Genomic DNA, 13,212 nt, shown 5'->3' with positions numbered 1-13,212 from the left:
ACAAATGTAATACAAAACACCACACCAGGATAATAAAACCTATAGGAAACAATACCATGAGCCAAATGTTGAACAACAAAGTGTTTATATTAACCTAAATGTGCTGAACCAGTTGGAACTTGTGTTGCCATTAAACCTGATCTGATTGTTAACTCATGGCAACACTTAATGAAGATCTAAGCCAAATGTTTTTCCAATTAATGGTGCTGGTTTCGTCATCATATATATATATATATATATATATATATATATATATATATATATATATATATATATAAGATGCATAGTGAAAAAAAAAACTGCATTATAATCTGAAATGACAAGGGATAGAATTAAAACTGAAATTGAAATTTTGGAAGTATTTTTGAAATAGTAAAAGATAAAAAGATTATAATTATAACTGAAATTGAAATATGAAACAATCTGACAGTAAAATAGATGGTTCAAAATGAATTGAACATTCGTGAGCTAAAAAGACTAGCGTCGTGCATTTTATATATGGTGAGGGACTACCGATGTAATTTCAAAAAGAAATGAACAAACGAAATATTTTGATGTACATCGCAGACACCAACGATATAATTTGGTGTGGTTTTTCGCTTGTGATCGCGATTTGGTAGTATGTCTTTGTTGTTGGTTTTTTGCTTAAAAAAAAAAAAAAAGGGGGGGGTATAATTTAGTCTAATTTTTATTTATATACTATTCAAGTGTACAAATAGACTGGTCCCAACCACTAAAAACTAATATTCCCTCAATCACAAACCAATATATTTGGCAAGCATGAGTTGGGCAATTTCCCAGAAGAGTATTGGAGTAAAATCTTTCAATACACAAATTCTTTTCTATGCAAGTTCTAAAAAAAATCAAAGTCTCCGCTAAAAGACCAGGGAAATTACACTAATGCCCTTGACCACATTCTCTGTAAGACTTCAATAACAAAGTCTCCACTTGTGCTTTCACCTAGCAAAAACACACCCACACACACACACACACACACACAGATAGATAATATGATGGGACAAAGACTTGGGGAGAGATTAGAAATTAGTGAAACTTTGATCATAAAAGCTTGCTCTTTAGCACTGAAATCACACAAGTCTAATTCTAATACTGGGTTTATTACAAAAGAATCTGGTACTGAAGAAACTGTTATTGCCTTTGGTGGATCATGGTCTGAGCAAGATTTTTACAGCCATAAGCCTTTTGGAGAAGCAAAGATTGATGTTTCTTTGTTTCCTTCGCTAAAAAGCGTAGGAAATAACGAACTTGCGACGATCAATCAAGGATTCTTTCGTAAATTTCAATCTATTCTGAAGATACCATCTTTCCAGGCTGAGGTTAAAATCATTATTTTCTTGATTAAACTGATTTAGCTAGTTAAATCAAGGAAGACTTTGACTTTTCATGTGAAAAGTTGATACTGATGACCGGGTCGATTTGGGTTGTGAATTATATCGAACTGGCCAAGTAGATAAGACCTGAAAAAGTCAATCCATACACCCGTTTAAATCATTTTTTTGAATAAGTTAAGGCTCTGTTCCCCAATTTTTTTTTTTTTTAATTAAAGGAAATGAAAGGAAGGGAAATGAAGGGGAGAGATTTCAAATCCTTTCAATTTGGAAGGAAGAGATGAAGAGTAAAATACTCATCCATTCCCTTCTCTTTGTTTCCTGTCAAAACTTAACATATTTGTGATTTTGATTTCCTTCCAAATCAATTCCTTTCTTCTCAAATAATAGCTCTGGAACAGAGCCTAAAGCTATCATTACACGGCATAACCTGATTATCCCGTGATCATTTCCAAGTGGTGGAGACAATAGGGTGGCTATACTACCTCCACTCGCTCACTTGAAATAGATATTTGTTTAATATCTTAATTCCAAAATATTATCTTAATCACTCATAATAGATTACTTTAATTAGCAAGCCCCCATTATATTTAAATAAATTTTTCGTTTAAAGATTCGACGAATGAATTATTTGATCTTAATACACAAATGATTTACACAAATGATGAAAATGAAACCCGATGTCATTTCCGACTTTATTTGACTTTCTTTGAAGGTTCTTTCAAATTGTTTTTCCTTAAAATTTCCATTAAATTTCAAATGTAGTTTTATTATTTATTACATACTATTAAAATTATAAAATTATGAACGAAGTTTATTAAATATAAAAGAACTGAAGGTAATAAAAAACGTATTACGTTTGTTAGTCTTTCTTTAAAAGGAAATGAAAGAAAAACAAATGAAATGAATGGAAACAATAGGGAGATGAAAGAAAATCAAATGAAAATGAATAGAAATTTGTAATGTTTTTGTTTGATATAGTTTACATATAAATAATAAGCCGATTAGAAAGAAAGATTGTGATCTGTTATAAATTAAAATAATAATTGATATTCTTTATAAATAAGTTGAGCATCCCCTAACTTCAAATTATAGCTCCGCCTCCGTGCCGACTTATTCTCTCACCACAAGTGAGGTTTTAACACGAGACGTTTTGTGAGATCATTAGAACGGTGACTATTAAGTTATCTTGTAATGGTTCATATCAAAAATTAACGGATTCTTTTTTGCCTTTCAAAAAAAAAAAAAAATAACGGAGTCGTTCTTATTATACGCTAGGGTAGAGGAAGGATTGTCTATATCTCACCTCTCCATACCTCGCAGGTGCGGGATTGGGTTTTTTTATTGTTGTTGTTGTTGTGGATTAGTTCTTATTATACAGTAACTTATGCTCATATATTTAATTTAAACATAAATAGATGAAAAACTAATCAATAAAAGAAAGTTTCTACGTGTCAACCCGACCCAACCCATTTTGACCCACGACCAAACTGACCCACTTGTTACCACAAATTGTTTATCGAATTGCATTTTTTGTGAGATACAGGTTGAGAAAGCGATAAAGAAAGGAAAATCGATCATCTTCACGGGTCATTCTTCTGGTGGCCCGGTAGCGATCCTTGCATCCATCTGGTACCTAGAGAAGTACACAAGATCCAATGGCCAGAAAGAATGTAAATGTGTAACTTTCGGGTCACCTTTAGTAGGCAACCGTATATTCACACACGCTCTAAACCGACAGAACTGGGCCCGTTTCTTCATCCATTTTGTTGTTCGGTACGACATTGTCCCACGAATAACACTAGCCCCACTTTCCTCCATCGAAAATGAACTTAGTAAAATTCTTGATTTCTTCAATCCCAAATCAAGAAACTTTCAGAACCAAAATGTTCAAAACTCCCCAGAAGCTTCAAGTTTTTTCATGAAAGTTTTGAAGAATGCAGCATCTGTAACCAGTCATTCAGCTTGTAATCTAATGGGAAGTACTAATTCGTTACTTGATATTGTATCTAACTTTGTCGAACTTAGTCCTTACAGACCTTCAGGAACGTACATTTTTTGTACTGGTAATGGGAAAATGGTTTGTGTTGAGAACCCGAATGCGGTTCTTCAGATTTTGTTTTATTGTAGTCAGCCTGCAGATGCAGCTGAAGTTAAAGATGCAGCTAGCAGAAGCTTATTTATGGATTATAATGATGAATTAGCTGAAAGTTTAATAGGGATGCAAGATGTTGTATATATGGATGATAAAATGGAGATTCCGTTGTCTTCGAATGGTAACATTTCGAGTGACATGGCATCTGTTAACACGGCTTTAAAGGACCTCGGTCTGGTGAGTATGAGTAACAAGAATTTATACCATAAAGCTAAGGAACTTTAACGACAGCCCTTAGGGCAGTCGTTAAGGTGCATTAATGTGTTGTAAAAAGTGGTTAATATTGACTTTCACATGACGGATTATTAAAAAGTACAAGTCTATTTTGCACCTTAACGACAGTCCTAAGGGTTGTTAGAAAAATCCAAAAGATAAGGAAATTGACCTTTACTAATGAATGGGTCAATTGGAAAATGACCTTTACCTCTTAAATCGATTATATTCAAATTATATTATATTTTTGTTGTAATAATATTCTGTAGTCATATTCAAGCTGAAAACAATTATAAGAAAGAATCAATGTAAAGAAAACTACTTTGAGGTCAACTTGACCCATTTGACCCACAACAAAAATGACCCGTTTCACCTAGAACGTGGTTTGGCCCGTGACCCAACTTATTTGATGCAATATTCACTTTTTGCTGCCTCTTTTTGATGCAATAGCTTAGATGTGGTTGCCATTATTTGCAGAGCACAAGGGCCAGGCTTTGTCTTCAAGCTGCACAAGCATTTGAAAACCAAAAGCTACAAAACCAAACTATGATTGACTTGAAGAAACAGAACATCATAAAAACACTAGATTCGATAACTGACTACAAAAAAGCATGTACAGATCGCAAGATTGGTTACTATGACGCTTTCAAGATTCAAAAAGGTAATGAAGACTTTCAAGCAAATGTACATAGGCTTGAACTAGCTGGTATATGGGACGAGATCGTCGAAATGTTGAAACGATACGAACTCCCCGATGGGTTTGAGAGCCGTGTTGAATGGATCAAGTTAGGGACCAAATTTAGAAAACTAGTAGAGCCACTTGATATAGCTAATTACTATCGACACTCGAAGGATGAGGACACTGGGACGTATTTACGAGATGGTGGTAGACCAAAACGGTATAAGTACACGCAAAGATGGTTTGAGCATGCGCATAAGTTGAACGAAGGGTCAAGTTCTGAGACCATTTTTTGGGCGAAAGTAGAGGAAATGAGGAGGAAACCGTTTGAAACAACGAAGGAGCAAATTGTTGGTTTTGAGAATGAAGTTAGTGAACAAGTTGAAAAAGAAGCGCTTGGAAAAGACATATTTTTGGAAAGATCGACGTTTGTGGAATGGTGGAAATCGCTCCCCGAGAAGCATAAAACGGAATCTTGTTTAAAAGCGCATTTTGGGAATTTTACACGGTGAAAATGATGATGTTTAACGCACCTGTATTAAGCAACTAATAGTTAGCTTAGTGCTTGCCTATTTTACTACATTTGAATAAATGTATTTTGACTTATTATTTATTGTATTTTTGAATGGTAGTATCGACATCTAAGAGGAACTTAACATATGTAGATTAACATACATATGTATGTGACCGTTTAATTTAATCATCTCTTTACATTAACTTGAGTCTAAGCTATCTAATAGGCTAACATGTTCCACAGTAGTCTTTTTCACTTTAGCTCTCCGTGAATAATATATATTCGTTCATGTGTTGAATGACCAACTTAAACTCGATACCTTTGAAAATTGAAAACCGAACGAGTCTCACCTACTTACAAAGAGCAACAATTCATATACACGAATTAGACCAGGTAATATTCATACAACATTCATTGACTTACATAATGTATAAAAGTTAACTTTCCCTCAACTACACAAGAATTCAAGAAACAAAGAATTGAAGAACAGAACACTGGTTGCAACTGCATAACCATAATTGACTTAAGTTATCGACCTTCACGGATCAACAATCTTTCTAACCAGGGTTGAGTTGCCCAAACCTCTTCATCTACTTTTTCCCCCATTAGGTTCATTTCAACTAATGATGCGCCTGCTCACATATCCTGTACATACGCATCACATGTGACTGGCACGTACTTTCTTTACGGTTACCCATTCAGTTTCTCCTTAAAATGATACAAGTGTGTTGTTTGCGTCTGTAAGTATCATGGCACGTAGCGCCTGAACCGGCGCTATCTTACTGACTTGCGCAATCACTGGCCCGACCAGTATGCGTCTTACAAAGTCAGCATTATAATAAAGTTTAGCTTAATTTTCAATATAAGTTTTTGTTTTTGTTTTTGTTTTTGTTTTTGTTTTTGTAGGGTAAAGGTGTGGATGCTTTGATTATTTACTTTGGGGAAGATCCTAAGAGTTACTCGTATGAACAAGGTAATACATAAAAAAATGTTATGTATTTGTTTCCAATTTCTGTAAGCTGAAATTCCATGATATAATAAGTGTTTTGTAATCATTTAGTATACACCAACGAACTTTCATTCATTTTGTAATATAGAGGAGAATTGCAACATTTGAAGGCGAAGAAAGATTACGCACCTAAAAGCTTCAAGGTAGAAGACAAGTCCAAGACTCCAGAGTAAGTGGTCCACGCAATTGAGAAAAAAGGCAATGTTGCGCCTGCTGATCATGATGCACTGAAGACGTGGGAAAAGCTGCAAATCTCTTTTCCACCAAATGAGAACGCAGGTATGCTGGGTGAACCAGTGGTTGTCCAAGGGTATCTCCCCTCTTGTCAGCAAAAAATCCGAGACATTTGTATTGATACTGGTAGCTGCACAGATGTCATGTACAAGCATTTGTTACAAATTTACAATGCCCTTCTTGCCAAGGCCAAAGCGCAACTGAAGACACCTACCTGTGGGGGTTCACGGGTGAACCAACAAAAACTTTGGGGATGATAGTCTTGGAGCTCGAGCTTAAGGATGATGAAAACAAGGACAAGGCAAGGACTGGGGAGGTCGAGTTCAGCGTAGTGTACGCAGATTCTACTTACGACGCGCTGAAGGACCAACCATGAACCAAGTGCATAGTTGGTTGACCAACCGCGTCAAGAATAAACGTTAGTTACAAATAAAATACAAAACAAATAATGTTTTTTATATCATTGAACAAACAAAATTATGAAATTTCGGGGATACATCTTACCATACACACTTTGGCAGGATTATGTTGTGATTGTCGATGTTGTCGTGAAACTATAGGACCAAGAAAGAGAAGGAAGAACTTACGCGGGTGTTGGTTGTTATTAGACTGTATTAAAGAAGATAATTAAGCTAAATATGTTTGAGAGTATCATGCATTGATAAATGCTGTATGCCTGTATGTTTTTTAGAACGCACACCAAATGTTGTAGAACAATCTAAATTAGGATTGACAACCCATTTCCTAGTAACCGTTAAAAGCATTTGGTGTTATGATAGATATATACTCGTAATAGATATATCTTTAATCCCAGATAGATGCTAGTAACTATTGACAACCCATTTCGCAATGAGTTCCAATAGTCGGTGACCAGCAGCCATTTTGACAAACAGAATCTTAATACTGATTAAAGGCGGCGAATGCAATCTTCAAAGATATCGTATAGTTTCCATCAACGCATAACGGATCTATAACGTCAAGCAAAATATGTCATGGCTAGTGCAAGAAACATAGAGAGATCTATCGTTACTCGTGAACGTCATGTTGGTCCGTAGCATGGCACCAAATAACATGCTGACTGTTAAAAGCTAAAAAGAATACAGCAATATAGGAAGAACCTTAGGACTAGGCACTGGGTAAGCCATCCAAAGATCATTCAAATTATTAAGTAAACTAAAAGAATTCATATGAAACTTTAAGTCACAACAATTTAACAAGCAAGCTAAAAGCACTAGTTCACATAACCATTAAGTACACCTCAGACCTAGCAAAGCAAAAACGTTAATACCAATATCTTACCATAACTAACAAAAAAAATAAAATAAAAATTAACTACAGTTAAACAAGGGTACAAAAACTACTGCCTTTTTATGACTATCACCCAGCATATCTCTTCCATCAATTTTATCAACTGCCTTTCATCTCCTTTTTGGTGGCTGTTTATCATCAGACAAGGTGGTAGTGTTGTAATTAATGGCAGCGTCAAGTGTGTAGATGCGAAAAGCAAGGGCAGTTAATGTAGGCGTTTTTTCAGCAACTGAAGGTGAAGACCAGTACCACCACCAAGCATTGTTGATATATTCCGACTTAATCATGTTTTCAAGTAATAAAGTTGCTTCCACCATCTGCAATGCATAAAATACGACCTCATTTCAGGTCATATCTCGGAGACCCATGAGACACAATGAGTGGTCACGCATATCGCGTAACCGGCCAAAAGGAATAAAACTTTAAGATGAATCCAAGGTTGTAAAAGTCACTAGTCATTCGGGACATTGGAGGGACAAGTCGGGCGTTGACCAACATCAACTTTTAGTAATAAAGAAATTAAACACACATCAATCATAAAACGTAAATATTTCAAATATAGATATATGGCACAAACTTTAATATTAGAAAGAATTTTACTAACGACAGCTTAGTGTGCAGAAAATGGTTGTACAATGAAGTTAAACATTGACCTTACATTGGTGGTTACTAAAATGTACAACAGTCTAAAACGCCTTAACGGCAACCCTTAGGGCTATCGTTAGGTAAATCCTTTTAAAAATATGATTTTATATACCTAGCTTTGACTTTGGCCGACTCAGGCCGACTTTGATCCGATTTTTTATCGTTGACCGACTTTTAAGGCATTTTTTAGCGACTCGGGACGGACTAGTCCCCAAACCAACATGTCAGCCGACGGAAAACTTCTACGACATTGAATGAATCATAAAAATGAACAGAACACATACCTCATATGTCGTGCTAGCAGATTTAACTAACGAACGCCATGCCGCTCTCCATTCGGGACATGCCCAAGCAAGCCTTATTGCATCATTAGGTAGTGCAGCTTCCATATCCAACATATTTTTCTTCAAATTACTTAATATACGACCAGCATTCAATTTAAGAAGCTTTAATGAAGGTTCATTCATGTTAGTTTTGCACGAGCCAACATCAATTTTAGTCATATCTGACTCTACTGATAACGATAACGAACTCAAACTACACGAACTCTTGTGTCGTCCAAATTCAATATCCGTGAAAAACGTTTCATGGCATTTGACACAGTGATATCGAGACGAAAAAACAGGTTCCAAACAATCGCACCTGTGCAAATTTACCATTTTCTTTCTTTTTGCCTTCACAAGAGATTTTGCAGCATCTTCGTACATAAACAAGCCATATTTGGCCTCAAGCAAAACAGTTGCCTTTGTAGCAGGACAATTAGGATAAGTCGATTTAGCGAAGGCTACAGAATTAACCACGTGACTATCTCGGTAATTTTTATTAACCTGTTGATCCTCATGTAATATTGATTCTTGCCACCCCAAAATCGAATTAATTAACTTCACATTTTCGGGATCGTTTGTAGTAAGGTAATCGACCAAGCTGTCAATTTCTTTGTCAGATTCGAACAAATGCCATTTACAGCAATCTTCATATTGTGGATGAGTTGTTGACCGGTCAAACAGATCCAATTTAGTATTCTCTGGTGGAAATCTGCCGTCTACAACTATCCCACTATGTGTACTACTACTTCCCTTAGGAAATCCCCAGTATAACCGCCCAACAAAGTCTATACCCAAAAACTCCTTAGCTGGCATTGTTGTTGACTTGTCAAAATTATCATGAATGAGTGTCGTATTCAGTGACTCATCAAATAGAAACTTGAGAATAACAATTTTCTGAAACAAAAATAATAAATAAATAGAGGTGAAATTTTCAGCAACAAATATAATATCAAAAATTTCAAATACATCATCTGCATAGAAAAATAAGGTATACAAATCTGGAAAAAAAAGGAAAATTGTGCATTCCAAGTTTCCAACACAAACATAAAGAGATGGGGTCGAGACGGATGTTGACTTTTAGATAAAATTATATTAAATATAAAAATTTCAAACATAAAAAATTTATTCTTAAATATTTTTCACAAATAAGATGATGTGGTGTTATTTTAAACAATATATATAGGTTTTTATAATGTTTTCTATAATTATAGTGTATTTAAGGGATACTACCTAAGTTAATGCTTTTCCCACCTAAATTTAAATGGAATGGGATTTTCGTTAAACTAGAACAAGGCCAGACAAAAAGTCGACATTTGACTGACGTTGACCGACTTTTCCTAACTTTGACATGACTTATTAGTGTTGACCGACTAATTAGACATTTTTGGGCGAAACGGGACGGGCTAGTCACCAACCCACCGCAATGGCCGTCACAACCGCCACAACCTCCGTTTGCAACCATGGATATATAAAAACATTAGGGAGGTGAAAGATGAAACATAACTCTGAAAACAGATATTATACCAACCTTATCTGCCTCCAGATCCCAAAACTCTGTTTCCTCCAAATCAGTCAGTATATCGAAAAACGGGCCCGCTTCCTTCCAGCTATTATCTACATACTGTTTTATCCGTTGAACACCTTTTGGTATACACTTAGGACAATGCCAGTCACCTTCGGGAATATCGGAAAGGGGAGGATTCAAACAATATATATGATACTCTGCGTTACATCCGTCGCACAACAACACGGATTCATCATTTTCGTCAAGCCCACATACTTTGCAGTTTTTGTTCTCCCAGGGTGCTTTACAAATATCGATTGATTTTAGAAGTTTTTCGAGCTCCTCGATCTTCGCAGTATAACTTCCGCTCATGTTATCTTGAGAAAAATTCATGCATAAAGGGATTACCTACATTAAAAATATCACATTTAGGCAATACGAGTAGATTACTTGAGTGTTCACTAACAGAATGTGTGTTATCCAATAACATGATAAGTTATAATAAGATCGCGAGAAATCCTATAGGACGACTTCACAAACCTCTTTTTCGTACAGAGATTTAAAATCTTTGGACATAGAATTTGCCAACTTAATTAGACTAGGTTTATTCACGGAACACTTATGTATCTTCATCCACAACTGCAATTAAGAAACATTAAAAGAATCAGCATGTCGACAGAATACCATGGTTGCAAACGATGGTTTCTGAGGCCGTTGCGGCGGTTTGGTGACTAGCCCGTCTCGTTTAGCCAAAAAAACGTCTAACTAGTCGGTCAATGCTAAAAGTTAGGTCAAAGTTGAGAAAAGTAGGTCAACGTCAGTCAAAAAGTGACTTTTTGTTTGACCTTGTTCTAGTGTAAACGAAAATCCCATGCCCATTTAGAAATTAGTTGAGAAAAAGTGAAAAACATTGACTTAGATAGTAACCCTTGAAGATAAATTAATAACTACACTACAATTACAAAAAACATTAATAAAAACCAATATATTAATATATTTTTATTTAAAAGTCAATGTTGGTCAACGTCCGTCTAGACCCCTATTCGACCCCGTCTCGATCGATTCGACCTTTCAAGGTCCTGACCGACTCGTCTCCGTCTCGCATCTTTTTCAACCTTGCAAAATAATATGCCTTTAGTGAACTTACAACATGTCAAACATCTTCAAAGAAATGTACCTTTAGTGAATTTAAAACCTCCCCAACATCTTCAAAGAAAGCTTCATGTGAACCACCATATGCACCATGAAGCAATTTTGAATCAATCGTTCGCAAATCCAACGGACGTGTTGACACAGATCTAACGCCCGCCATCGCATCATAATCGATGTTCCTCGCCACAAAGTAAGAAACGTCACCGTCAATATCTTGAGCGGCTACTTGGTGTAGTATGCTACGGCACGTTTTCATGATTATATTGGATATAATATCTGATCTTCTTCTTAGATCATTAAGTGGGACCGCCGGTACACTCGATGCTCTTTGTGGTATTCCATCGTATGCTTGTTTTATAACATTTTTCACAGCTGTCTGTAAATAAAAGTGAATGAACAATCGGTAAGTTATTTGTAGCAACTTGGCGAAAACAATTCCCAACCCACACACAATGCAAATCCCGAAAAACGAGCAACGAACAAAATGTGGGCTGTCTTCTTCTTGTGTTTAAAGAAGTAAAAAGAAAACAAATGCTAGAAAACAGTTTTTTTAAGGATAATTACTCTAAATTCAGTGTAGCAAATATAATAAAACCATATGAAAGAAAACAGAGTGAAACTACACCTTCGTGGGCCCAGACGCATTTCCTTTGTACACGTCTTTCGATATAGAAGCCTCTAACTGCCCCTTAGCCCATTCGGGTGGATTTTTCTCCAAAGCCTCATTAACAAGCTTACGAATACGGGATCCTACATTAGTAGGCAGATTTTTTACAGGCTCGAGCACTTTGACCCACTCAGGGACGCTACTAACATCTGTACCCAAACCATATCTCTCTCCACAGCTCCTATCTTTTTTCAGGTTGCTAAGAAATTTTTCCATAGCTCTTCCAAGCAACTGAAAAATATAAAGATTTCTGAAAAAAATCACTTAATCTCAACTAATTACAAACAAATCAAACAAAAGTTTAACTTCACCTGCACATCATTATTAACACCTTCAACACTGGTGACTGAGCTGCAGTTAACATCGCCATCACCGAGTAGAGAGCGACAGATCTCAGTTTTACATTTGACGGAATTATCAAGAGAATGAAGTCTTCCGTTCGTTAGCAAATATACCGTTATGTATCTACGGACCACTTCAGGCCAAGTCAACTGATTAACAGGAATCATGTCTAATTTGACCTTAACGGCCAAAGAAGTTATGCTCACGAGACTAGTTACTAGCTCAGGAAGCAGTAAATTGTAAACAAACGTTTCAACTGTTTCAAGAATTGACGATTTGCCAACATTGCAAAGCTCTGTTTCAAACTCTTCGAACGATATTGGCTCTTCCAATCCTAGAATGTTTTTAAACCGACACAAGAAATCATGAACCTGGGTACAAAAACAAAAAAAAAAGAAAAAGAAAAAAAAAAGAACACATTAAAAAGGTTCATAGTGTAATTTCTGTTCAGAACATTAACGAGCATTTGTACCTCAAGAAGGTTGCCCACTGTATGATAAGACAGATTTGAGCCTATCAAACTTCCATGCGGAAATGATTGTTTATTGGCAGAACTCTCCCCGGGAATTTTCATGTTTTCCATGGTCAACTTGGTCAAAGTACTCAACCTGCAATCTCCTTGTGAAGCGAATAATCTTCACAGCACAGGATCTTAACAGTTGTAAGTTGTAACCATAGTAATAGTTCAGCTTAAAAGTTATGAAATTAGAACAACTTTAGGTTTGAAAATGTCATATGAATGAATGAAAAAAAACCTCCACTTAAAAAAAGGATCGGATACCGATCGGCTACTACTACTACGGCCTAACAGCATTCATAGCGTATTCCACGTGGCATGTTTTGTGAGGGTTAACAATTATGGAAAATCAAAACAGGTCATCAATCCTTAATTACGCAGACGATTCAAACTTTTCGCACCACTAGGGACTAAGAAATCAGAATCGGCACCATAAACCTAAAAAGTAGTTTATACTAAATGTCATTGAACTTACGGCATTTAAAAATTAACAAATTTAAACCCATTTAAACATTCGGCATCTATGATGCCTGATCTTACAGCTAGGCATTACCGAACATTCATTTCATCAAGACATAAAAACAGGAGGTTGATAAAC

At 35.9% G+C, this 13,212-nt stretch overlaps 2 protein-coding genes across 2 annotated transcripts; one reads left to right on the top strand and one right to left on the bottom strand.

Moving 5' to 3' along the window:
* The first annotated feature begins 983 nt into the window (after nucleotides 1-983).
* Nucleotides 984-5,099, top strand: LOC139872054 (protein EDS1L-like). Its single transcript, XM_071859855.1, has 3 exons — nucleotides 984-1,337; nucleotides 2,896-3,681; nucleotides 4,195-5,099. The coding sequence occupies exons 1-3, from the start codon at nucleotides 1,011-1,013 to the stop codon at nucleotides 4,906-4,908; spliced, it is 1,827 nt and encodes a 608-aa protein (XP_071715956.1). The 5' UTR covers nucleotides 984-1,010; the 3' UTR covers nucleotides 4,909-5,099.
* Nucleotides 5,100-7,395: 2,296 nt separating this feature from the next.
* LOC139870498 (methyl-CpG-binding domain-containing protein 9-like) lies at nucleotides 7,396-12,680 on the bottom strand. Its single transcript, XM_071858292.1, has 8 exons — nucleotides 12,570-12,680; nucleotides 12,067-12,468; nucleotides 11,714-11,986; nucleotides 11,114-11,464; nucleotides 10,477-10,575; nucleotides 9,961-10,344; nucleotides 8,391-9,326; nucleotides 7,396-7,778 (listed from the first exon to the last, which is right to left on the bottom strand). The coding sequence occupies exons 1-8, from the start codon at nucleotides 12,678-12,680 to the stop codon at nucleotides 7,572-7,574; spliced, it is 2,763 nt and encodes a 920-aa protein (XP_071714393.1). The 3' UTR covers nucleotides 7,396-7,571.
* Between the last annotated feature and the right edge of the window lie 532 nt (nucleotides 12,681-13,212).

This window comes from Rutidosis leptorrhynchoides, chromosome 10 (genome assembly GCF_046630445.1).
Source record: "Rutidosis leptorrhynchoides isolate AG116_Rl617_1_P2 chromosome 10, CSIRO_AGI_Rlap_v1, whole genome shotgun sequence".
In the NCBI taxonomy this organism is placed as follows: domain Eukaryota; kingdom Viridiplantae; phylum Streptophyta; class Magnoliopsida; order Asterales; family Asteraceae; genus Rutidosis; species Rutidosis leptorrhynchoides.
Note: the sequence above shows the minus strand (reverse complement) of the source record. Positions and strands in the feature narration are given on the sequence as shown.